The 27,835-nt window shown below is 48.7% G+C and overlaps 1 protein-coding gene across 1 annotated transcript in view; it reads right to left on the reverse strand.

Annotated features, from left to right (window-relative positions):
* The window catches only part of LOC141156952 (cytochrome P450 4A4-like), a 50,427-nt gene extending 33,746 nt beyond the window's left edge, over nucleotides 1–16,681 (reverse strand). The window contains exon 1 of the mRNA XM_073643545.1: nucleotides 16,407–16,681. Coding sequence (XP_073499646.1) covers nucleotides 16,407–16,598 — 192 coding nt within the window. The 5' untranslated portion in view covers nucleotides 16,599–16,681. The remainder of the gene's footprint in view (nucleotides 1–16,406) is intronic.
* Between the last annotated feature and the right edge of the window lie 11,154 nt (nucleotides 16,682–27,835).

A 27,835-nucleotide genomic window follows, 5' to 3' on the forward strand; every position in this document is an offset into this window, starting at 1 on the left:
TTATTCTGCGAGTATTTGTGTACTCGCCTCGCTATATTCGGATGTCCCGCCCTGCACTTTTGGCGCCTTCTTGGCAGCCACTAAACATGCTGGGCTTCTTAACCAATCACAGTAATGCCGCAGCCATCTTGGTTGTGGCATTACTATGATTGACTGGCCGCCCAGCGTCATAGGGTCTATTTAAGCCCTGCAGCTGCCATTTTGCGCATGTAACACGGGTACTTTAGATGCAGTGACACAGAAACACAGAGCAGCCAATACGGGGTTAATAAACAGGGAGGTTTATAAGAACAAGGTCAATCTCCACGCAGGGAGCAACAAGGAAGATATGGGGGGGGGAGACAAGGAAAATAGCAGGTGAAAGTCTATAACTAACAGTTCGCAGTCTGACAAGATTTAGCAGAGTCTAACAGGTTGTAAACGTCAGTTTGTACACTTAGCTGACTCTGACTCCTTACACGGCAGTCACCAGCGGATGCAGATGATGATTTCTTCAGGCTTCCCCGCCCAAACAATGCTCCGTCTTCTGGCGGCAGCTGGCGGTCTCTGGTTTTACCCGCTGAGCCTCTAGTCCATAACACGGCACCTCATGTGCCTCGGCTCCACGGACCCTGCCAGGAGCCTGGACCCTCTCACACTGTCTCCTGCGCAGGACTCAGCTCCACTTTCCCGCTCAAAACGTCCTCATCTCTTCCTCTCGTCAGTCACACCAGGAGTCCCTCGGTCACCTGACTTCCCAGCTCTGTCTCTCGACACACCCCCAACTTCCCCGTCACATGACTCCTGTGCTCGCAGTCTGTCTCCCCCCTGCTACAGGAGGTACGGCCTCGGCAGTTCCGGATCCCTTGCTCTCAAAGCACTTACACCCCGGTCTTCCCCCTTACATTCCCGCTCTCCTTTAACTCGCCATTCCACGGGCGAGAGTTCCTTCATCAAACGTTCACACTCTTGGACTTCCTGGATGATACGGTGCCATATAAATTGATCTTGTTCATAACGTTGAGGAGGCACTCCTGCTGTTGTCTGTTCTGATTGGCGTAACTCAGTTTGACCGATGGGGGGTGCAGGGTCACTCGGATTCCCAATCTCCACCTGGCTTCAACCGATGTTGTTCCCTCGCCGCCTGCACTGGGGACTGCAGGTAATCGAGTGCTGGGGCTCGGAGGTAGAATCAACAATTCTTCTTCGTCCACATCGTGGCTTGGGGCAACTGTGACAGGACCTTCTCTAGAAGCAAGTGACTCTTCTTCATCCTTGTCATCTTTAGACAGACAGGGCCGCAGCATACTACGATGAACCACTCTGGTAGGGGCTCATTCAGTCCCCTCGGTTTGAACTTCATACACAGGTCCTTCAGCACCAATCCTGCGCTTCACTCGGTGCGGGGTCCGTTCCCACCGCTTACTCAATTTGCCCCGGGGACGCCTGTCCCGAACCAACACCCGCTCCCTGGGCCTCAGAGCTGTCCCTCGAAGAGGCAATGTCTCATGATGTTTGAGTTCCTGAAACTTTTGTTGTACCAACCGTCGGAGGGTCTGCAGTCGATGCCGATGTTCCCGGACCCAGGAAGACATCCCCGTCCGTGTGTAGTCCTCCTCGGGGTCCAGCTCTAACTCCCTTTCGCCCGAACAGCAAGGTATAAGGAGTGAACCCCGTCGTACTATTCACTCAGTTGTTGTAGACCCACACCAGCTCGGCCACAAACTCAGGCCATCGTACCTTCCAATCTTCCTCCAATGTGCGGAGCATTAGGATCAGTGTCCGATTAAAGCGTTCACAAGCCCCATTTCCTTGAGGGTGGTAAGGAGTAGTCCGTGACTTCTCAATCTTGTACAACCGGTGCAGCTCTTCTATCACCCGGCCTTGGAAGCAGGCGCCTTGATCGGAATGGATCCTCTTTGGGCAGCCGTACACCTGAATGAAGTCTTGGCAGATGGCCTGCGCAGCTGACTCGGCGGTTTGGTCCCTGGTCGGGGTCACTACCGCAAACTTTGTGAAGTGGTCTGTCATTACCAGGCAATGTCCATACCTGAGATGCGCAGGTCCAACAGCCAAATAGTCGATCATCAGCACCTCAAAGGGGGCAGAAGTCACAATGGTTTGTATGGGGACCCGCTGCTCCAGGGGCTTAAGCAGCTCACAGCTACGACATCTTCGACAAGTGTCTTCTATTGTTACTTGCAGTCGGGGATGATATACCAGCCTCTGCAACCACTGAAATGTCTTCTCTGCTCCGAAGTGAGCCCCTCGTTCATGAGCCTCCTTGGCCACTACTTCGACCAACTTCTCTGGGATCACCACTTGCCAGGTGGTCCCGAACGCTCGCAGTAGCTGCACCCATCGGTACAGCAGCCCGTCTCACAAACACAGTCTCTCCCATTGTCCCAGCATTTTCAGTGCTCCCGGAGACAGGGTACTCCTCTCTTCTAGACTAGGGACTTGCCGCAAAGCCACCCATTGACGTAATTGAGCAACTTCTCTGTCAGTCTGTTGAAGTTGGATCCAGTCATCTCTTGGCCGCCCTAGCACTTGTTCTTCTGACGTCTCTCCGATCTGTCCCTGCGCCGCGGTCAGCAGTCCCACGAAACTTCGGAAGCTAGGGGTCTCATCCGCCTCCAAATCTCCATCGCGGTCATGATCAGGCCGTTCATATGTCACTCTGGAGAGGGCGTTGGTGTGAGTATTCTCTGCCTTAGGCCGGTAGGTGATCTTATACCAGTACCTGGCCATGCGGGCCACCCACTGCTGCTCCAGGGCTCCCAATTTTGCATTCTCCAGGTGGGCCAGCGGGTTGTAATCTGTTCTCACCAGTACTTCGGACCCGGACAAATACTCTGCAAACTTCTCGGTCATTGCCCAAACCAGAGCCAGCAACTCTAATTTGAAAGAGCTATAATTATCTGGGTTCCTCTCGGAGTCGTGAAGGGAGCGACTGGCGTACGCAATGACGTGCTCTTTCCCCTCCTGTGCTTGGGATAACACAGCTCCTAGACCATGTAGGCTCCCATCAGTGTGGAGTATGAATGGTTGGGAGAAATCCGCATAGGCAAGTATTGGGGCCTCGGTCAGGGCAATTTTTAGGGCACGGAAAGCCTCTTCCTGGCTGCTTCCCCACCGAATCGCCTGATTCTTGGAGCCCGCCGGCACTCCCTTAAGTAGCTCCAGCAATGGGTTGGCTATGCGGGTGAAGTTCTTCACGAATCTTTGGTAGTACCCGGCAAGTCCCAGGAAGGCCCGAACGTCCTTCACTGTCTTCGGGGTAGGCCACTCCTGTATGGCGGCCACCTTCTCCCAGGTGGGCCTGACTTCTTCACCAGATACAGTATGACCGAGATATTCGATCTGTTTGTGGAACAGGTGGCACTTCTGGGGCTTCACCTTTAGACCAGGACTCTGTAGGCGACTCAGTACTTGTTCCAGTCGGTGGAGGTGCTCCTCGAAGGTGGCAGCATAGACAATTATGTCATCAAGGTAAATCAGTGTTGCCTCGAAGTTCAAATTCGCCCAGGCACCTCTCCATCAGACGCTGGAACGTCCCGGGGGCGTTAGTCAGGCCGAAGGGCATCCGATTGAACTCAAACAGTCCCATGGGTAATATGAACGACGGCTTCGCACGGTCACGTTCGGCCACGGGCACCTGCCAGTACCCACTGGCCAGATCCAAGGAGGAGAAGTATCTTACCTACCCTAAGGCCGACAGAGACTCTTCGATTCGAGGTAGTGGGTAAGAGTCCCGTACTGTACAGGCATTCAGGCGTCTATAGTCCACACAGAACCGCAGGGTACCATCTTTCTTCCGGACCAGGACAATCGGGGCTGCCCATGGACTCTGACTCTCCCGTATCACACCATTCTGTAACATATGGGCTAGCATCTCCTTAACCTCTTTATACATCTGGGGAGGTATCTGCCGGTATCTCTCCCGCACTGGGGCAGCGCTCCCCGTGGGAATCTCGTGGGTAATGGCTTCGATGCAACCAAAATCATCCTATTGGCGAGCAAAGACTTCCTGGTACCGCTCCAGTACCTCCTCAACCCTTGCACCTGTCGAGGTGTAAGTCCCATCAATTCATCCCGCATTCGTTCTAGGATGCTTCGTCCCCCCTTCGCACTAGCCTGGTGGGGTTCTGGTGGCACGGTGACCGCCAGAGTCCAGGGGTCTCCTTGTACAGCAGACAGGTGTACCACATCAGGTCGCACCAACTTCTCTGGCATTCCCAGAATTTGGGCTATTTCCACCCTGGGAGGGAGTGTGAGATCATCTTCGCCCAGATTAACACACCGCACTATAACATTGCCACCCTGGACGGTGGCCAGTGTCTGAGCCACCAAGAGTCCGGGAGGTACTTTATTCATCGATGTTGGCCCTTTCTGAACTTTGACTCCCTCAAGAGGTGTGCAGGCCCGTGCGGGTAACGTGAGTACAGTTTGTCCGGGCGGTAAGGTGAGCGCCGTAGCTGCTGGCACTATTATTTTTCCCAGGACCTTCCCTTCACTCGACTTCTCCTGAGCCTGAGCAGCTCGGATTAGTTGTTGAAAGACCCTCCTTTTGGGGGTTCGTGGGTCCCACTGGTCTAGAGGAATCTCCCTCGGCTCACTAATCAGGATTTGCCCGATCTCTTTCAGCACATTCATTCCGAGGGTCATCGGGGGTCCACTTCCAGTTCCCCAGCGACTAAGACGACTCCTTTTTTTCTCCACATCTTTTCCACATACTTGGATCTTCATCCACACCACCCCTGCGACCGGGATGGGTAATTGATTAGCTGCCGTGAGTCTAATTACGGGTCCCCATTCAGGCCGCGCTATCTCTGGGAATCGCTGTTGGAAGTAGCCTTCTGTCATCGTAGTCACCTGGGATCCCGTGTCAATCAGGCAGTGAACAGCCCGACCGCTTATTTCGGCCCAGACAGTCGGGCTGGTGGAAACCAGGTCCTTGGGACTTCCTTTTCCTCTTTCCCCTTCCTCAGGCTCCGGGTTGTGTCCCCCAAACACGGAGCCTGCTAGTTTAACGGTTGCCACGACAGGGGCCGCCCTCGGCTAGCACAGCCCCTGGCGTAATGTCCTGCGCCTCCACACTTCCAGCAGGTCGTGTCTCTGTCTGTGTAGGGCTGCCTCACTCCTTTACGGAACTCTCCTGCAGGGGGGGGCTGAATTCAATTCTTTCCATACCTGGGGCAATCGATCTGGGTATCTCTGGTGTCGGGGCAAGGGTCTTCTTGAGACTGGACCATTCATCCCGCATCTCCTGTATCTCCTTCCGCATCTCTCGAGCCCATTCCGGTTCAGCTGCAGGCGGGGTGGGTACCTCATTACTCCGGACCATCCCTGCCAGGGCCATCACCCCCATCTCCTGCTCTATCACACGTGCCTCTGCCCCCACTTCTAGAAAAGTCATACATGGGTTGGCGCGCAGGCGCTCCCGCGAGGCCTGCTTCAGCTGCACATCCCTGAGGCCTGCCACAAACTGGTCCCTCAAGATCACGTCAGGGGGGCCCATTCCCAAATTCCCCATCTAGTCTTTTCTAGTGATATAGGCATGCACCCTCTGTAAGGCATTACAGTCTCCCCCTCCTGCTGCACTTGGTGAAACAGCCGTATCCTCAGCTCTCCTACATTGGTGGGATCCCCATGCATCTCCTCCAGTATCTGCACTACTTGTTCTACAGTATCCCGTGCATGGGGAAGGTGGTACATCACGGATTGACGGGCATCGCCGTCCAGGGCCAGTAAGACTATTTCGGCTTGTATAGCTGGGGTCATCGGATGCATACGTAACATACTCCTAACTCTCTCAACCCAATCCCACAGCATCATATTGTCGCCGGTGAACTTTGGGAGATTGCTGAGCATGGTCCCCAGCGGCAAGCTAGATTTAGGAGCTCCCAGGATGGACTGCTCTGCAGTGTCTGTGTCTAACGACCGCATCCTGCCGACTAAGCCAAATGTAACACGGGTACTTTAGATGCAGTGACACAGAAACACAGAGCAGCCAATAGGGGGTTAATAAACAGGGGGGTTTATAAGAACAAGGTCAATCTCCACGCAGGGAGCAAGAAGGAAGATATGGGGGGGGGGCAAGGAAAATAGCAGGTGAAAGTCTATAACTAACAGTTCACAGTCTGACAAGATGTAGCCGAGCTGAACCGGTTGTAAACGTCAGTTTGTACACTTAGCTGACTCTGGCTCCTCACAAGGCAGTCGCCAGCGGATGCAGGTGATGATTTCTTCAGGCTTCCCCGCCCAAACAATGCTCCGTCTTCTGGCGGCAGCGGGCTTTCTCTGGTTTTACCCGCTGAGCCCCTAGTCCATAACACGGCACCTCACGTGCCTCGGGAGAGTTTTTAGGCCTCTTGATAAAACAAAAGCCCTTATAATGGCTACCTGCAGTGTGTACTAGTTCTGTATTTTAAGGAGTCGCTCACTAGCTCCATAATACCACCAAAAAATAGCTCTTTTCAGAACTGAAGACACGCAACAAAGTCAGAGTACAGGGGAGAGATTGTGTATTAGGTAGGGGGAGGTTAAAGTGTTCTTCCAGTGTCCATTTTAAAACAGCTGTTGTCACAGGCAAAGGAATATTTTTCCAGCATACACAGAAGTATCATTTTGTGCTGCCTTTTTTTTTTTTTTTAACACTGGTCTATTTTCCCTGCTCTTTTAGGGGTCAGAGCCTGGCTTCTGCTGTCCACATTAGTCCACTTAAAAAGGTGTTTGGTGCCCTACGCAAAGCAGTAGTCCAAACATTTCCTACTGTCTGCTACCAAGCACTCAACAGGCAATTTTAACCACTATTTTGGGGTGTCAGCCTGCCTTCTGTCCATGTTAGTCCACTTAAAAAATCATTGAGTGCCCTGCACAAAGCTGTAATCTGAAAATTTCCCACTGCCTGCTACAAAGCACGCACCAGACCATTTTAACCACTATTTTGGGGTGTCAGCCTGCCTTCTGTCCATATTAGTCCACTTAAAAAATCATTGAGTTCCCTGCATGAAGCAGTAGTCCAAACATTTGCTACTGCTTGCTACAAAGCACTCACCAGGCCATTTTAACCACTATTTTGGCTGTGACAGCTAGCTTGGCTAGTGCCATTGTAAGGGACGCAGGGTAGTAGTTGTGGCCAACGGCTGATGTGTTCCCATACCCTGGTCCCATGACAAAGATAAATGTCCCAAATCTCCTGTGTTGTGTGTGTGGTGCAGAACACTCACGTTTTGATTGCAGCTCTCTGCTGTCTTCGGTTCTTTCACCTCAGGAACCGCCGCTCACACATTTAGGGACTTCCATTCCGTTTTATTAAAAAGAACTTTACTAGAACACTTGTAATCATCTTCACACAGCATACAGCATTGATCACATACTTTTCCAGGGTTACCGTCTAATACACAACGCACGTATAGATATTCACTGTCCGTTTGTCCTGAGCTGTCCCTTCCATAGCGGACGTTCCTGGTCTACGAGACCCTCGCAGTTTTAAGAATCCCGTACTGACTATTTCCCGTCCGACTTCCCCTTCAATGAAGGCTTTTGGACACACACCTCACTGTGAATCCTGTGGACCGTAGGTCCCGAACGTACGGAAATGTCTGGTTCATAGTATCTGAATACGGGTCCTTTTCTGCTGGACAGATTGTGCCAATGGTGCCCCCTGGACCACCAACTGTTATCACCTTACATCTCTCTCTCTTCTTCTAGAACTGCCTGCAACCAGGAAACATCTCAGTGCTTCACTGAATCTGCTCCTCCCACACTGAGCAGCTCACAAACCCCTTAACTCTTTCCTAACCTGCAACTATATCTGCTTTAAGCTATAGTGCCCCCACTTATCCTTACTATTCTACTATTCTAATACCCCATCTGCACTAACCTATACTGACCCTATAACTGACACATCAGACAATTGATAATAAAACATGTTCATATTTCAAACAGGATATAGCATTATGTGTACACATACAGACAAGGTGCATGACCAGGTCCTGGACACCCTCTTACACCATCAACATCTGAAAGTCTGTCAACAAAACCCAAAATGCCAAAAAAGCCTGTTGTTAAGGGACGTGGATGTGGACGTGATGTTGTCAGTGGTGCGGGAGAAGGCACTCAGTCTGTGTCAGGTCACAAGCTTGATGCATCCACCATGTTCCTGAAAAATTTCCCGGTCTGGAATGTACACGTGTGTGGAAGCTAGAAGAGTGAGAGCAGATTCTGTCTTGGATAGCAGACAAGGCCTCTACACATTTTTCAAGCTGCAACAAATCTTCCACGACCACACAGTCTACTGTGGATACACAGAAGGCTGGCCCATCCAATCCTGAAGCTGGTTCTCCTTCCTCCCGCCATTATCAGTCACAGGAGACATATGACCCCAAGCTTGGACCCTCCGAGGATCTGTTTGGTACGTATCCTTTGGTTGGCTCTGGCCTATCACCATGCAGCATGGAAAAGGGACAAGAGGAGGTGGCATGTGTTGATGCCCAAGTATTTGAGTACCTACGGCCAGAAGAAAGCCACTTGGCGGAACGTCATTTACTGTCTTCAGAGGTGGAGGCTGATGATGATGAGACACAGTTGCCATTAGGTCAGCCTACAATGTCAACTGGGAAGGAGATGAAAGACGAAGTGGTCGATGATGACTCCACTGATCCGACCTGAACCGTTGGCATGCATAACTATGACAGCAACACAGAGGAAGATGGATAGGTAGCACCAACACAGGCAACAAGGGGTTGTGGTTTGCCCAGAGTGAGAACTGGGTCAACTGTTCCCAAGAGCACCCCCGATGTGCGCCAAGTCGGGGCAAGGGGGCATTCAGCTGCTGTGTGGAATTTTTTTATGAAAGTTCTTCAGAGAAAAACATTGTAGTCTGTAGCATTTGCCATACCAAGTTGAGCAGAGGCCAGGGCAAAGGCATCCTAAGCACCACCAGTATGTGAAACTACATGGCAGCCAAGCACCCCAGTAGGTGGGCGGAACACCAGGGTACCAAATCTGCGTCTGCGGGTCAAACCAATGCCATGTTGCCTGGGTTATGTCCTTCAGAATCTGCTGTTCAGGAGGCAGGCACTCATACCTTCTGCCCACAAGCTGCGGTTGCTCACACACGACAAACATCAACCACATCCACTTCCTTGTCCCAGCAAAGCATCCAGTTGTCCTGAGAGCTTGGAAAGAAAGCGTAAATACCCAGTCACGCAACCACAGGCACAAATACTAAACTCATAGATTGCTAAATTGCTAGCTGTGGAGATGTTGCCGTTTAGGCTTGTGGGAACACAGTCTTTCCATGATCTCTTGGCTGTGGCTGCCCCACGATACAGTGTTCCCAGCCGCCACTATTTTGCCTGGTGTGCCGTCCCTGCGTTACACAAGCACGTGTTAAACAATATGAACCGTACTCTCACCAATGCCATAACCGGGAAGGTTCCCCTAACAACAGACACCTGGACAAGTTGTTGTGGACAGGGACGATACATTTCTGTCACTGCACACTGGGTGAACCTGGTGGAGGGTGGGACAAAGGCGCAAATGGGAACATCACACATCCAACCCAAGCCAAGAATAGCGGGCCCAACCTCTGTCAGGGTTTCCGCCTCTTCATATTCCACTTCCTCTCTCCCCTCCTCCTACTCCTCATCCTCTGCTGAATTACCCTCCCCATCACTGCCCAGCTGGGACCCGTGCAGCAGCGCATTGGCAAAGCGGCAACATGTTCTGCTGAAGCTGATCTGTTTAGGTCAGAAAGCACACACTGCAATAGAGCTGTGGCAAGCTTTAAAATAACAGACCGATCAGTGGCTCTCCCTGCTGCACCTCCAACCCGGTCTGGTCACCTGCGATAACGGGCGTAACCTGGTGGCGGCTTTAAAGGTCGGCAAGCTGGTACACTTGCCATGCATGGCTCACGTGCTGAACCTAGTTGTTCAGAAATTTCTGAAAACTTACCGTGACTTGCCGTACCTACTTGAGAAGGTGTCCGTATTAGCGGCCATTTCCGCCATTCCTCTACCGCTTTTGCTGCTCTTACAGCGCTGCAAAAGCACTTGAATTTGCCAAGTTTGCGACCAACCCATGCGGTGGAACTCCACCTAACATATGTTGGCGAGGATTAGTGAACAGCAGAGGGCAGTAGCTGAATACCAGCTTCAGCATGCCCGTCAGACTGAGAGTCAGCCACCACACATAATAACTGTTGAGTGGGTGTGGATCGCTGACATTTGTGAGGTTCTTGAGAACTTTGAGTACTGCACCAACCTCGTGAGCGGTGATCAGGCTATTATCAGCGTAACCATCCCGCTGCTGTGTCTCTTGAAACAATCACTGCATAATCTCAAAGAGGAAGCTTTGAGTGCCCAGCATGTTGGTAAGGAGCCCGATTTCCCAATGGGTGTTACTACCCAGCCCAGCCAATATTCTGAGGCAACAATGGGTGATGAGGAGGAAGATGAGGAGGATGAAAAGGGAGAGGACTTGTTTTTCTGTGCTACCGAGGGGACTCGTAATGCTACAGAGGGGACACCCAACCCAAGCTTCATGTCTGTCCAGGCTGGATGGGCTGGAGAGGAGGAAGAGGAGGTGGAGGAGGAGGTGAGTCAGAATGAGGAGAGCATGGGTACTTTTTCTACTGTTGGGGACACAGAACATTTGCCTTTTTGCAGCTTGGCCCACATGGCACAGTTCATGTGTAAGTGTCTGTGGCAAGACCCTCGCGTGATGCACATTTTATCCAACAACCTATACTGGTTGGCCATCTTTCTCGATCCATGTTACAAGGAGAAATATCCTTCTCTCCTTTTGGAGTCAACAAAGAGATTTACAATGGAATCATTCAAGAGGGCCACTGTAGATCAGTTGCTGAAAACATCACTCTCAGGCAATGCTGGTGGCAGAGATACCGGCTCTTTTCAACACCAAGGGATAATGAGAAGAGACACGAACACAGAGGTGGGGATAAAATGTGCACAAATTGGGCAATTTTCAATAAACCAGCACAACAGCAAGGGCTATCTGTGCCTGTAACGATGCCAAGGAGGGATAAGTTGCAGAACATGGTCAAGGGGTATTTAAGTGATCATATGTGCGTCTTTTCTGATGCTTCAGTTCCCTTTAATTATTGGGTGTCTAAGCTAAACACTTGGCCCGACTTCTTATATGCTTTGGAGGTGCTGGCCTGCCCGGCTGCTAGTGTGGTGTCTGAGCGTGTTTTCAGTTCCTCTGGGGCAATCATCACTGATAGGCGCATACGCCTCTGCACGGAAAATGCAGACATACAGTACATACTAATCAAATTCAACAAGGACTGGATATCTCCACAGTTTGTAATCCCTCCAGATAACAGCAAGCCAACCTAAATTCACAAAAAATGCAGATTCATGCTACTGCTGTTAACGTCACCCCTTCCCATAAAAACCCATTTCCTTCCTTCGTCAACCATGACGCAGCCCATAGGGCTAATTTTTACAAACCATATGCACATTGTGCAGTGGACAAACCAGGACAGTATTCCTACTCCAGCCTAACTACTGTTTGTGATTGGAGGCCCTTGGAATGGTGGCTACCTACGTCAACCATGACTCGGCCCATAGGGCTAATTTTTACAAATCCTATGCACATTGTGCAGTGGACGAACCAGGACAGTATTCCTACTCCAGCCTAACTGTTTGTGATTGGAGGCCCTTGGGATGGTGGCTGCATATGTCAACCATGACTCAGCCCATAGGGCTAATTTTTACAAACCCTAAGCACATTGTGCAGTGGACAAACCAGGACAGTCTTTCTACTCCAGCCTAACTACTATTTGTGATTGGAGGCCCTTGGGATGGTGGCTACCTATGTCAACTATGACTCAGTCCATAGGGCTCATTTTTACAAATCCTTTGCACATTGTGCAATGGACAAATCTGGAATGTACAGTGGTCCTACCAAACTAATATTTGTCATTGGAGGCCCTTATCACAGGTTGTGCCACATTGTGACTGTGATAGGGGATACATATTCAATAGAAATGTATTGTCAGTCACCCAATTTGGCAAAAAACATGCCTGGCTTGTGCTACATTGTGACTGAGATAAGGGATACATATTCAATAGAAATTTACACTGACTGTTGATGACCGACTGATGGCCCTTTGAAAACTTGAATTGAGGGCCACAACTACTACAGTACTCCGTCGTAGATAATGTTTGACAAGGGAGACCCTTGTCATGGAATCTCCCTGCACCTATGACACAGCCCCCAGGAGTAATTTTTGAAAATACGATGCACATTCTGCACTGGACCAAGTAGTACAGTATCAAGAAGTCTTCTCTTCCTATATAATCTGGGGAATATTGACAATCAAAATCTCTGAGTCATTTGGAGAAGCTTCTCCAACCCATCCTGGAGGGGGGCACCATATATCCTTTGTCCTTTGACTTGCACAAGTGATATATTTGAGCTTGTCATCCAGTTGACTAGTGTAGCTTTATTTTTCAGGTTCACAGAGTTCAGCCATACCTTAGGATTGCAGGCCGCACTCACGGCTACCTTCTAGTACTCCATGTCTCTTGACCTTTTTCTCTGTAGTCTCTGCCCTTAAATGAGTTAAATAATAGAGTCAGGGCTCTACAGTATGAATAAATGAGGGCACTCTCAACTGTATTGTACACAAGAGGGACCTCCAAAATCTCTAGAGAAGGGCACTTCAAAATGTATGTTACAGGGCCACACGAGGGCTCTCACAAAACTTAGCTTTCCTGCCTACTGTAGGCCCTCTGAACATATGAATTTAGGGTCGCAGTATCACATGGTGGTGGAGGAGGAGGAGGAGGGTCAAGCCCAACGCTACAATGGGCACATTGTAAACTGCTATGGAATATGTATTCCACTATCTGAGTGTCGTTGATGGCGGGACTGCCCAATTGTCTAAGTAACAGCTGTCCCTCCAAAACGCATGTTACAGATCCACTTGAGGCCTCTCAGGTCAAAGATCAACATACCTACTGGTGCATTCTAGCTGTGCTTGTGAAGTGCTGGGGAATAGCGAACTAAAAATAATGTATGACAGAGGGACCTACAAAATGTATAAGTCAGGGCCCTCCCAATTGTAAAAGATGAAAAAAAGCCACAACGGTATGTGTGAACAAAGGCTGAAATGGATATTTTTTCGGTTTCTCTGGTTTACTTAGCCTTGTAAATGTAGCGCCCCGAGGGTTCGGCCGCTACAGGGGTATTGCACCTCAGACCAGAGGTGTGATATTCCACTCCCAGGTAAGGATGGAGTATGGACCAGGGCTCAGTTAGCTGCATACAGCACACACACACCATTTCCGAGGGACAGCTCAACGGTGCTCCCACTAGACAGAAGTGCAGGCACGACCGACTATGTCCCTGCCTGGAGTGGGGAGGGGGGTGGAACACCCAGTGCTGTAGGGGCAGATAGGGGTTGGTTCCTGAGCATAGGAAGGAGCCCATTGGTTGCTGGTCACCTGGGCTCATGGTCAGAAGGAGGTATAAAAGGTGGGCACCATCTTAGCTCTAGGAGAGAAGAGAAGTTCAGTTCTGTCCAGAGAGGAGAAGACAGGGAGTAGAGGCTCTGTAGGAGCTCTACTCCAGAAGGGCCTAGTGAGAGGCCGAGGAGGAGGTGAAGGGGAGCTGAGATTGTGGCTCATCCCAGCTCCAACAGAAAGGAACAGGAAGGAACAGAAAAGGAGAAGAAGAGACAGAGAAACAGAAGGGCTCAGGAACAAGAAGGTGGAAGGGACCCTAAGAACCCACGAGAATCCAGGGTGAAGGGTCAGGCAGATTAAGGGTACCGGATCCCAAGTTGGTGGAGGAGAAACTACCCTCAGCCAAAGACCGGTCGTCGTGATCATTTATTGGTGCGACACCTCATCAAACCTGCTAGGAAGGCACCATATAGGACAGCGGAGGACGGGGCCCACGTTTAACCGCACAAGTCCACGGCAGCTGGACAAAAGTGGGTCACTGGTGAGGCAGGCCAGAGAAAGGACAAAAGGGGGTCCTGAGCCATACTTCTGAACTGCCTGGGAGTTGACCGAGCCCCACACCTGGTGGACGCAGCACGGCTCGGGCGGTCACTACCTGTACAGAAGTGACCTGGAGTATCTGAACTGTGAGTAAAAGACATTGGACTGCAGTACGTTGTCTGTGTGCTCTTTCGCTCCTCCAGCACTACCGGTACTGGGACTCTCATCACGATCACTCCCACCATCCACTACACTGCCCTGGGGCCACACTCTTCCCATGGGGAGTCACACCATCCCAGCTGCACACATCATCAGCCCCAGCGGACTGCCTTGCAGCGGCGGTTCCTAATAACCGCAATCCACGGGTGGCGTAGTCGGACATTATCTAAAGTACAGTAGCAGACTACCATTGGTCTGACCACCCTGAGCCGCAGGACCGGGCCGCCCCTACTACCCCCATCGTTCCCCTATCGCCCGGATCTGCGTGCCCCACGGCCCAGGGGGCGAGTCATATACAAGTGATTATGCAGGAAAAACTGTTTCCTAACCTTTTTGGCCTGTTAAATGCAATTTAGGTTTGGTAGTTGTTCTTGTGTGTCTGTAAAAGTGGTGTAACACTGTGACAAACTTATTCCCAGAAACCATATGTGAGTCAGAAATGCATGCAGGCGCATTCTTCAGGCTCTTTCCATTCTGTTTCATCACTTTCCCATCCATTTCAGTCTTTTCCTCAGGCCCCCAGACCCCTTTGTAGGGTCCAGCAGAAAATTACTCGCATTTTCCATTGACTTACATTGTACTGGCTATTCAGAACGAATACGTGATTATTGCAAAGTACTCATTACGAGTATAGCGATTACGAATATTACGGTACTCGCTCATCACTAGTGTTTGCCTGTTGTTGTTTTTTAATGCTCATCATTGTGAGCAAGTTTCCCAGATTTTTGTGGCCATTTTAACAATTGGGACTTTTTAAAAAGTTGCAATATTTTTACATCAATGTATTCCAGAAGTGATTTTTTTTGTACATGTTAAAAAAAAATTGCCCAAATTTTGCAACATTTTAGTGGAAGATGCAACTTTATAGCACAAAACTGCATAAAAATAAAGAGCAAAATGAATGAACCGAGTGCAATATTTTTAAGAATTTGGCATAAAAAACGACAACAGATACCAAAGGACATAAAAAAAGAAAAGTGACTTAAAAAAAAATTGCAAATGATGAATCGGGACCATAGTGTATAAAATGGATTTTCTAAAGGGAAGAAAATCCTTTACGATGGAGTATAAGATATTCACAGTATATTTATTTAGGTTAGAGTGTAAAAACATTTTATTAGTTGCTGTATAACCAGTATTATCAGGCCGATAGCAAATAAGTGCAGCTCAAACTCCAAATCTAAAGATTTGATAGATAATTTATCCGGAAGTGATCAGGATGGGAGAAGTTTTTAATTTTTAACTTTGTTGGCCATATCACAACTCCAAACAAGTCATTAGATGCATGTACAGTAAATGTAATACTGGACTATTAGATATATACTGGTCCGCATGAAACTTCTGTATGCCTCCACTTTGGGAAACCCTTTTTGTTTGAAGAGTATCTGATAATAAGCAGATGACAGGACGTCTATCTTTTCGGAGAATCAGCATGTGTCCACTTTTCCTACAGCACCTCCGCTGGGGAAATTAAGAATTACATGATTCCAAGTGAAAACTGTCTAATGGTGTTGGTTCCTGCTGAGCAATATATACTCTTTATAGCTGCATTTTGCTAATACACCCCTAATGAAGTATTTAAAATGGATTTTCTATTTCTCTTTAAAGGGTTTTTTGCACAAAAGACATTTAACAGCTATCTAGTGGATGACCACCACTATTTAATCTCATATACAGTATTGAGGAATGGAGGATTGGGAGTCCTATTCTAGTAATTGTGGGGGTTCCAATGGTGCGACCCTCAGAGATCAGACATTTATCACCTATCCTGTATATAAATATTGTGGGAAAACCCTTTTAATATCTGTATAATGGCCAAGATTTGGTGGCAAGGACTCAAGGAAGTGTCAGAATCGGTGCTAATATCAGGTTTATTAAATTATGTTCCAATTACTTCTAGCTCTAATAATAACATTTTTTTTTAACCTTTTCTCGAGGGTGAAACTTTCACCTATAAGCACAACATAAATTGCCATGCTGCGAATCTTAATCCCGCAGCTATTGTCGATTTCCACTGAGGATATTTTTCGCAGCATGTGCATGCAATTTCTTTAAATATTTGTCATGCACTTTGTTCACACAGTGGATTTTCTGCAAGCAAATACGCAGCGGACAATCGACTTAGCCTTTATATCAGTGAAACATAATCTATGTTATATTTTCCACAAATGTGACCCTACAGATAATATAACATAGTGGAGGACATTGCACAGCTCTTACCTCATGAGCATTTCCAAACAGCCAGTGACGCTTGGGACCCTCAAATGGTCCAAATGCTTTTATCAGCTGCCTCCGCTTCAGATAAAGTCTGGAGGCTTTTACCAGCACATAGAGGAGGCAGAACCAGGCGACCCAAGACCACAGATCAGAGGCACTAAATGGCAGCAGTCCAAGGAATACAGGGGCTGACATGACCGAGACGCTGCCTGAGCTCTGCTACATTTGAGTGGAATGTCACAGTACAAGTGACAGGCGGAAGATCCTCCTCTAATGAGGCAGGTTCATAGGACATTGTACAAAGGACCAGGAGGAGGAGGAGGGTAAGTCATACAGAGGGAAGCGAGAGGAGAAGTGGAAACACACACCATGAATGAGGAAAACATGGGAGGTCTTTGGCACACAACGCTCACATATACAGTGGGTAGGGAAAGTATTCAGACACCTTTAAATTTTTTACTGTTTGTTTCATTGCAGCCATTTGGTAAATTCTAAAAAGTTTATTTTTTTTCTCATTAAAGTACACTCAGCACCCCATCCTGACTGAAAAAAACAGAAATGTAGAAATTTTTGCAAATTTATTAACATTATACTTACCTCTCCGGTGGGCCCCGGTCTCTTCTCCGGTTGCGTCCTCTGTCCTCGGCGTCCCGCGGTGTTCTAAAAGGACCTGCGCTGACGTCATTTAGTCATGTGATGGTCACACGACCGCTGACGTCGGCAGTCCCGTCAACTGTCAGCTAACTAAATGATGTCAGCGCAGGTCCTTTCAGAACACCGCGGGACTCCGAGGACAGAGGACGCAACCGGAGAAGGAGACCGGGGGCCACCGGAGAGGTAAGTATAATGCTTTTTTTTATTTTTTACGTTTTAATTCTTTTTTTACTATTGATGCTGCATTTAAAGCAGCATAAGTTGGTCACACAATATAAATCCATGCCAGTTGCACGCGATAAAAACACATGTAAAAAAACACTGACAAATGCAAAGAAAAAACGTAAGTATTACATAAGTATTAAAAAGTGTGTACAGGGCAACGCATTTCGCTCCTGATGCCTTCCTCAGGTCAGTATACAACCACAAGATTACCAAAGAAGCATTAAAGGGAATCTGTCACCAGGTTTTTGCTACTTCTTCTGAGAATAGCATCATGTAGGGGCAGAATCGCTACTTGTGTAGTGATGACAGTGATTGTCTTGTTTGGACCACCAATTTCCCGTCTTGGAGCCCTCTAGGTAATACTGAATTTTTAGTAACACAATGGGTTACTCACGGCGGATCATTCAGTGTTCCGAGAGAGATATCTTTGCAGTCGTGTCCAAAGGAGGTCCAGTTCTGATAATCCCACATTTTGGCACCATGTAATGATGGAGAAACCTATATGGAAAGTTTTAGTGGAAACTCAAAAGGTTTCACACATTTGCCAGTTTTGATCAAATCAGAGAGTCGATTGATCGGAGACAGAGAACACATCCAATTCTGCTTGTGTCCCAGGCTTGTCTGCTCTTAGATGCCTGGTCACAAGTTTTTATTACAAACCACAATGATAAAGAAAGTGGGAATGGCTTAATACATTACATTACCTAAAAAGAAAGATATCTAAGTTGGGATTAACAAAGTCGTACATTATGTATTCTGCTGAATTCCTTAGGAGACTGGCTATATCTAGTTTACTATACTTTCAGAAACAAAGGAAAGCTTTAATACAAAGACATCTCTATATAAGATAAAATGCCCTGTTATTTATGAAAAACACTTATAAAGCTAATACAGTTTTTTTTTACGGCAAAAAATGCCAAAAGCAGGATAATAGAGATTTATTTGTGTCTGAACTCTCACAGACACACTTTTTTTTTTTTTGGGGGGGGGGGGGGTGGGACACCAAAAGGTTAATAAGACGGGTATTTGTACAGTGTGAAGGAGGGGGAAAAAAAGAGGATTTAGATTAAAAAAAAGAATTTTTCCTGGCCCCCCAGGACCTGGAGCTAAGTCCAGAAATTTCAGCAACAGGAGCAGCACACAGGACTGTAATGCAGCGTTTGCTGGTATAACCACTGCGTCTCCTATACAGCCTGCTTGCCTGCCTGCCTGATATTAGGGATGGATATTAGTCCTGAGAAGGACTGTTTGTTTGATTTGGCAGCCTTTACAGACCCTACACTAACTATTTTGCAGTATAAATCTCTCCCTAGCTCAGCAGCGCTTTCCCTACACTAGCTGATCCGGAGCGACACTAGTCCAAGATGGCGGCGCCCGATTTTAAATACTCAAGGTGACGCTGTGCGGCCAGCCAATCAATGTAATGCCCACAACCAACATGGCTGCGGCATTACAGTGATTGGCTGGCAATCCCTGCATGTTCATTGGCTCTGTAAAGAGCGCCAAACATGCAGGGTGAAGACCCGAGCTCCCGCCCGAGTAACCCGAAAATGCTCGGTGCTCGCCGAACATCCCGAGTAGTGGGATGCTCGGGCAAGTACCGAGCAGTGTCGAGCATGTTTGCTCAACACTAATGTTTAGTAAATGCACTCAATACATGGTCGGGCTTTTTTTGCATCAATTCCTGCATCAATGCGGCGTGGCATGGAGGCGATCAGCCTGTGGCACTGCTGAGGTGTTATGGAAGCCCAGGTTGCTTTGATAACAGTCTCCAGCTCGTCTGCATTGTTGGGTCTGGTGTCTCTCATCTTCCTTTTGACAATACCCCATAGATTCTCTATAATAGATTCTCTATGGGGTTAAGGTCAGACGAGGTTACTGGCCAATCAAACACAGTGATAGTGTTGTTTTCAAACCAGGCATTGGTACTTTTGGCTGTGTGGACAGGTGCCAAGTCCTGCTGGAGAATGAAATTTCCATCTCCTAAAAGCTAGTCGGCAGAGGGAAGCATGAAGAGCTCTAAAATTTCCTGGTAGATGGCTGCGCTGACTTTGGTCTTGATAAAACACAGTGTACCTACAACAGCAGATGACATGGCCCCCCAAACCATCACTGATTGTGGAAACTTCATGTAACGGGTCTGGGAGGTGGAACCTCTGAGCAACTATACAAGGGGGCAGTCCTTGTAAGGAAGCGGGTGGCTCCCAGGGAAGACGGGCAGGTAGTTACAGCAAGTGACAGGGACAGTCTCTGGGTAGAGGGGCAGGTAGTCACGGCAAGTGACAGGGACAGTCTCTGGGTAGAAGGGCCGCGGGCTGGTGGCTGGTGAGCGCTCCCAGGTGAGCGGGCTAGAGTCTCTGGACAGGCAGGTGGTCACGGCAAGTGACGGCAGAACCTCCAAGTAGACTAGCAGACAGGTAGCGGATGGACACTCCCAGGTGAGCGGGCAAGAGTCTCTGGACAGGCAGGTGGTCACGGCAAGTGACGGCAGAGCCTCCAGGTAGGCTAGCAGGCAGGTAACAGGTGAGCGCTCCCAGGTGAGCGGGCAAGAGTCTCTGGACAGCCAGGTGGTCACGGCAAGTGACGGCAGAGCCTCCAGGTAGGCTAGCAGGCAGGTAACAGGTGAGCGCTCCCAGGTGAGCGGGCAGGCTGGTCCATAGACAGACTGACAGGAGTCGGAGGGCAGACCGTCGGACCGCAGGCTTGCAAGCGGGTAGCGGATATCAGGCAGGTATCAAGCAGGAATCTGGCAGGTGACTGGCAGGTAACAGGCAGGAATCTGGCAGGTGACTGGCAGGTAACAAGCAGGAATCTGGCAGGTGACTGGCAGGTAACTGGTAACGGGACCTGAGGGCTGAAGCAGAGTGAAGACTTTGCAACAACATTGCTCGGGCACTTCCATTTTGGAGGAGGTGCCTTATATATGGGAGGTCCTCCGGCAATTGGCCGGGGACTCCTTAGGACGGCGTGCGCGGTCCCTTTAAGAGAGGGGGAGCGCGCGCACCTAAGCACACTGCCGGGGATGAAGCGCGTGCCGGAAGCAGGAATCTGGCAGGTGACTGGCAGGTAACAAGCAGGAATCTGGCAGGTGACTGGCAGGTAACTGGTAACGGGACCTGAGGGCTGAAGCAGAGTGAAGGCTTTGCAACAACATTGCTCGGGCACCTCCATTTTGGAGGAGGTGCCTTATATATGGGAGGTCCTCCGGCAATTGGCCGGGGACTCCTTAGGACGGCGTGCGCGGTCCCTTTAAGAGAGGGGGAGCGGGCGCACCTAAGCACACTGCCGGGGAAGAAGCGCGTGCCGGAAGCAGCGGGGAGAGAAGCGCTGGAGGACGTCGCGCCAGGAGCGGGGAGGTGAGAGGGACGGCGTCTCTGCCTAGTACGGGGCAGAGACGCCGATGCTACACTTCACACTAGACCTCAAGCAGCTTGGATTGTGTGCCTCTCCACTCTTCCTCCAGACTCTGGGACCTTGATTTCCAAATGAAAATTGCAACTCTGGGACCTTGTGGAGTGTGTCACTGACTGCCTTCTGGACATCTGTCAAGTCAGCAGTCTTCCCCATGATTGTGCAGTCTACTGACACAGACTAAGGGACCTTTTTAAATGCTTAGGAAGCCTTTGTACATGTTGTTTTGTTAAGGGGGTTTGCTGCTGACACTGTTATAGGTGTAATTTCCCCTGAATCTGTATCTATATTCCCCATCCTGGTATATATATGCCCTCATCCTGGTATATTTGGCCCCCCTTCCTGTTATACCATCCTGGTATATATATGTCCTCATTCCCATCTTGGTATGCATGGCCCTCTCATCCTGGTATACATGGCACCCCCATCCTGGTATGCATGACATCCCCTGCTTGGTTTGCATGGTACCCCCCATCCTGGTATGCATGGCACCCCCTTCCTGATATGCATGACACCCCATCCTGGTATGCATGGCACTGTGCGTCCGATTAAGAGTCAGGGGTGCCATGGCAGGATAAGGATGAGGGTGCCATGCATACCAGGATGAGGGGAGCCATGCATACCAGGATGGAGATCAGGGGTGCCATGCATACCAGGATGGAGGGGTGCCATGTATACCAGGATGGGGATTAGGGGTGCCATGCATACCAGGATGATGGGTGCCATGCATACCAGGATGAGGGGTGCCATGCATACCAAGATGGAGATCAAGGGTGCCAGGCATACCAGGATGGAGATAAGGGGTGCCATGAATACCAGGATGGAGATCAGGGCGGCGATGCATACCAGGATGGAGATCAGGGTGCCATGTATACCAGGATGGAGATCAGGGGTGCCATGCATACCAGGATGGAGATCAGGGGTGCCATGCATACCAGGATGGAGATCAGGGGTGCCAGCACACCAGGATGGAGATCAGAGGTGCCATGCATACCAGGATGGGGATGGGGGCCACGTATATAGGAATGGTTGGGCCATATATACCAGGATGGGGGATATTAACAGAATTGGTGGACATCTATAATATAATCAGGGATGTGTCTGTCTGTCCGAAGCCTCTATAGACTGAGCATGTGTGATGCGTCTGTGTAGTCTGGCTCCAGACATAAGAAAGCATCCAGCCGTTACAGGTAAGAGGAGTATATGGCACCGGAGATCGCGGTATACGTAGACACTGAACACATACTTGGATGGTTTCTGCTTCAATTGTTTTGCATGAGGACAGAATACCCTTCCAGAGCTGTTGCTTAGATGTGAACTGACTCCCGCCATCATAGACACTCCTTTTGATGATGCTCCAATGGGGTTGAGGTCAGGGGACCATGGGGGCCACACCATAAGTTTTTCCCCTTTTATGCCCATAGCAGCCAGAGATGCAGATGTGTTATGTGCAGCATGAGACGGGGCATTATCATGCATGAAATGGTCCAGATGGATGGAGTGGAGGATGGCTGGTTGATGGACACCCCATGCAAACACGGCTACGGCGCTAACAAGGAGGAGGTGGAGTAATGTTTTGGGCTGGAATCATGGGGAGAGAGATTGTCGGCCCTTTTAGGATCCCTGAAGGGGTAAATATGAACTCCATAATGTATGTTGAGTTTCTCAAACAGCACTTCCTTCCATGGTTCAAGAAGAAGAACCGTGCATTCCGCAGCCCCGTCTCATGCTGCACATAACACATCTGCATCTCTGGCTGCTATGGGCATAAAAGGGGACAAACTTATGGTTTGGCACCCATGCTCCCCTGACCTCAACCCCATTGAGAACCTCTGGAGCATCATCAAAAGGAGTGTCTATGATGGCGGGTGGCAGTTCACATCTAAGCAACAGCTCTGGGAGGGTATTCTGTCCTCGTGCAAAACAATTGAAGCAGAAACCATCCAAAACCTGACAAATTCAATGGACGAGAGAGTTCAGAAGCTCCTTTCGAACAAGGGGTCCTATGTGCAAATGTAACATCACCTAGAATAAAGTTTTGAGTTGAAAACTGTTTGATTTCAGTTTGTAATAACCTGCTAATGCTTATAATTTCAGAAATGACCATTTTTTTGTTCTTTATTAAAATGAAAAGGTTGAAAACTCTGCTGTGCATAATAATTTGGAACATGCATTTTGAGTGCAGTTTGAGTTTTTTATTTTTTTAAAAATATACTGTTATCATAGGCAGTTTGTACAAAAAACTTTCAGTTGTACTCTAATAGTTATTTGACTGGAAAATTACAATGACTGCAATTCATATAGGTAATTTGGGAAAATCTGAGAAAATATTATTTGCATAATAATTTGGAACACAGTGTAATGTTATGTAACAGCAGTAAAAAGCATATGGCCTAATTTAAATGTGTAATAACAAAGGATAAAAAAAGCTTGAATTAATAAACAACAGATAATAAAGTATGATGCCAACAAAAGTGCCCCCCAAACACAGTATGATACCCCCACAGTGAATTCCTCCACTGTATCATCCACACACACAGTAGGAAAGATGACCCTACTGTGACCCAAACACAGTAAGATGTTGCAACTGTGATCCCCACAAAGCCCTCCGTGCAGTATAATGGGTCCCATATAGTCCTCCATACAGAATAATGGGCCCCACATAGTCCTCCATACAGAATAATAGCCCCCACATAGTCCTCCATACAGAATAATGGGCCTATATAGTCCTCCATACAGTATAATGGCCCCACATAGTTGTACATACAGAAAAATAGGCCCCACATAGTCCTCCATACAGTATAATAGGCCCCATATAGTCCTCCATACAGAATAATAGGCCCCACATAGTCCTCCATACAGAATAATGGGCCTATATAGTCCTCCATTCAGTATAATGGCCCCACATAGTCGTCCATACAGAAAAATAGGCCCTACATAGTCCTCCATACAGTATAATAGGCCCCATATGGTCCTCCATACAGAATAATAGGCCCCACATAGCCTTCCATACAGAAAAATAGGCCCCACATAGTCCTCCATACAGAATAATGGGCCCCACATAGTCTTCCATACAGAATAATGGGACCCAAATAGTCATCCATACAGGATAATGGGCCCCACATAGTCCTCCATACAGAATAATGGGCCCCACATAGTCCTCCATACCGAAAAATGTCCCAACATAGTCCTCCATACAGAATAATGGCCCCACATAGTCCTCCATACAATATAATGTGCCACCTCATAGTCCTCCATACAGTATAATGGGCCTCACAAAGTAATCAATACAGAAAAGTGGGCCACACATAGTCCTCCATACAGAAAAATGTCCCAACATAGTCCTCCATACAGAATAATTGCCCCACATAGTCCTCCATACAATATAATGTGCCACCTCATAGTCCTCCATACAGAATAATAGGCCCCACATACTACTCCATACAGTATAATGGGCCCCACATAGTCCTCCACACAGTATAATGGGCCTCACATTGTCCTCCATACAGAATAATGGGCCCCACATCTTCCTCCATACACAATAATGGGCCCCACATAGTCCTCCATACAGAATAATGGGCCTCACATAGTCCTCCATACAGAATAATGGCCCCACATAGTCCTCCATACAGAATAATGACCCCACATAGTCCTCCATAAAATATAATGTGCCACCTCATTGTTCTCCATGCAGTATAATAGAACTCACATAGTCATCCATACAGAATAATGGGCCCCACATCTTCCTCCATACAGAATAATGGGCCCCACATACTCCTCCACACAGTATAATGGGCCTTACATAGTCATCCATACAGAATAATGGGCCCCACATAGCCCTCCGTACAGAATAATGGCCCCACATAGTCCTCCATACAATATAATGTGCCACCTCATAGTCCTCCATACAGTATAATGGGCCTCACATAGTCATCCATACAGTATAATGGGCCCCACATCTTCCTCCAAACAGAATAATGGGCCAACATAGTCCTCCATACAAAATAATGTGCCACCTCATAGTCCTCCATACAGTATAATGGGCCTCACATAGTCCTCCACACAGTATAATCGGCTTCACATAGTCATCCATACAGTGTAATGGGCCCCACATAGTCGTCAACACAGTTTAATGGGCCTCACATAGTCATCCATACAGTATAATGGGCCCAACATAGTCCTCGATACAGAATAATAGCCCCACATAGTCCCCCATACAATATAATGTGCCATCTCATAGTCCTCCATACAGTATAATGGGCCTCATATAGTCCTCCACACAGTATAAGGGCCTCACATAGTCATCCACACAGTATAATGGACCCACATAGTCCTCCATTCCATAAAATGTGCCACCTCATAGTCCTCCATACAGTATAATGGGCCCCACATAGTCCTCCACACATTAAAATGGGCCTCACATAGTCCTTCACACAGAATAATGGACCCCACATCTTCCTCCATAAAGAATAATGGGCCCCACATAGTCCTCCATACAGAATATTGGGCCCCACATAGTCCTCCATAAAGATTAATGGCCCCACATAGTCCTCCATACAGAATAATGGCCCCACATAGTCCTCCATAAAATATAATGTGCCACCTCATAGTCATCCATACAGAATAATGGGCCCCACATCTTCCTCCATACATAATAATGGGCCCCACATAGTCCTCCACACAGTATAATGGACCCCACATACTCCTGCACACAGTATAATAGGCCTCACATAGTCATCCATACAGAATAATGGGCCCCACATAGTCCTCCATTCAGAATAATGGCCCCACATAGTCCTCCATACAATATAATGTGCCACCTCATAGTCCTCCATACAGTATAATGGGCCTCACATAGTCATCCTTACAGTATAATGGGCCCCACATCTTGCTCCATACAGAATAATGGGCCCAACATAGTCCTTCATACAGAATAATGGGCCCACATAGTTCTCGATACAAAATAATGTGCCACCTCATAGTCATCCATACAGTGTAATGGGCCCCACATAGTCCTCCACACAGTATAATGGGCCTCACATAGTCATCCATACAGTATAATGGCCCCAACATAGTCCTACATACAGAATAATAGCCCCACATAGTCCCCCATCTATAATATAACCGGGAATGCGGGTCTCTGTCCGAAGCCTCGATAGACTGCGCATGCGTGACGCGCAGTCAGACTCCAGACAGAAGACCGCATCCAGCCGTTACAGGTAAGAGGAGGTGTATGGCGTCGGAGATAGCGGTATGCGTAGGCACTGAACGCACACTGCGATCTCCGGCGCCATACTTACATACCTGACCGGGAAGAGCGTTGCCGCGGCGCCTCTCTTCAGCGGAGACCGGGGGCGGAGTGAGACGTCGGATCGGCACGTGCGCATAGCACTGTCCGGCGCCATTTTACTGAAGACACATTTACAGTGTGTCTTCAGCAAAATGGTGCCGGACAGCGCGGTGCTCTGGCGCCGGACAGCGCGGTGCTCTGGCGCCGCACTCCTCCCCCGGCCTCCGGCAGAACAGGACGCTGCAGCGCTGGAGTACAGAGAAGAAAGGTGAGTATAACTGTTTATTTTTTGGGGCATGTGTGTATAGTGGGAGGGTGAGGGGTGCCACGCATACTGGGATTAGGGGAGCCATGCATACCAGAATAGGGATGAGGGGAGCCATGCATACCTGAATAGGGATGAGGGGTGCCACGCATACCGGGATTGGGGATGAGGGGTGACACACATACCAGGATTGGGGATGAGGGGTGCCACACATACCAGGATTAGGGATGAGGGGTGCGATGCATACCAGAATAGGGATGAGGGGTGCCACGCATACCAGGATTGGGGATGAGGGGTGCCACGCATACCAGGATTGGGGATGAGGGGTGCCACGCATACCAGGATTGGGGATGAGGGGTGCCATGCATACTAGGATTGGGGATGAGGGGTGCCACGCATACCAAAATAGAGATAAGGGGTGACACGCATACCGGGATTGGGGATGAGGGGTGACACGCATACTGGGATTGGGGATGAGGGGTGACATGCATACCGGGATTGGGGATGAGGGGTGCCACGCATACCGGGATTGGGGATGAGGGGTGCCACGCATACCGGGATTGGGGATGAGGGGTGCCACGCATACCAGGATTGGGGATGAGGGGAGCCACGCATACCAGGATTGAGGATGAGGGGAGCCACGCATACCGGGATTGGGGATGAGGGGTGCCACGCATACCGGGATAGGATGGTGGGGGCAGCACAAATACCAGGAGGGGGGCAGCACATACCAACATGGGAGACCATATACCAATAAAAATGCTCGCCACCCGGGCGTAGAACGGGTTCAATAGCTAGTACAATATAATATGTCATCTCATAGTACTCCATACAGTATAATGGGCCTCATATAGTCCTCCACACAGTATAATGGGCCTCACATAGTCATCCACACAGTATAATAGGCCCACATAGTCCTCCATTCAATAAAATGTGCAACCTCATAGTTCTCCATACAGTATAATGGGCCCCACATAGTCCTCCACACATTAAAATGGGCCTCACATAGTCATCCATACAGTATAATGGGCTGCACATCTTCCTCCATACAATATAATGTGCCACCTCTTAGTCCACCATGCACAGTAATGGGTGCCACATAGTCCTTCATACAGAATAATGGGCCCCACATAGTCCTCCACACAGTATAATGGGCCTCACATTGTCATCCAAACAGTATAATGGGCCCCACATAGTGCTCCATACAGAATAATGGGCCCCACATATTCTTCCATACAGAATAATGGGCCCCACATAGTCCTCCATACAGAATACTGGGCCCCACATAGTCCTCCATGCAGAATAATGGGCCCACATAGTCTTCCAAACAGAATAATGGCCCCACATAGTCCTCCATACAATATAATGTGCCACCTCATAGTTCTCCATACAGTATAATAAGCCTCACATAGTCATCCATACAGAATAATGGGCCCCACATAGTCCTCCGTAAAGAATAATGGGCCAACTCATTGTCCTCCATACTGTATAATGGGCCCCACATAGTCCTCCATATAGAATAATGGGCCCCATATATTCCTCCATACAGAATAATGGGCCCTACATAGTCCTCCATACGGAATAATG

Source organism: Phyllobates terribilis, unplaced genomic scaffold (assembly GCF_046119375.1).
Source record: "Phyllobates terribilis strain yellow unplaced genomic scaffold, ASM4611937v1 Scaffold_8__6_contigs__length_399053987, whole genome shotgun sequence".
Classification (NCBI taxonomy): Eukaryota; Metazoa; Chordata; class Amphibia; order Anura; family Dendrobatidae; genus Phyllobates; species Phyllobates terribilis.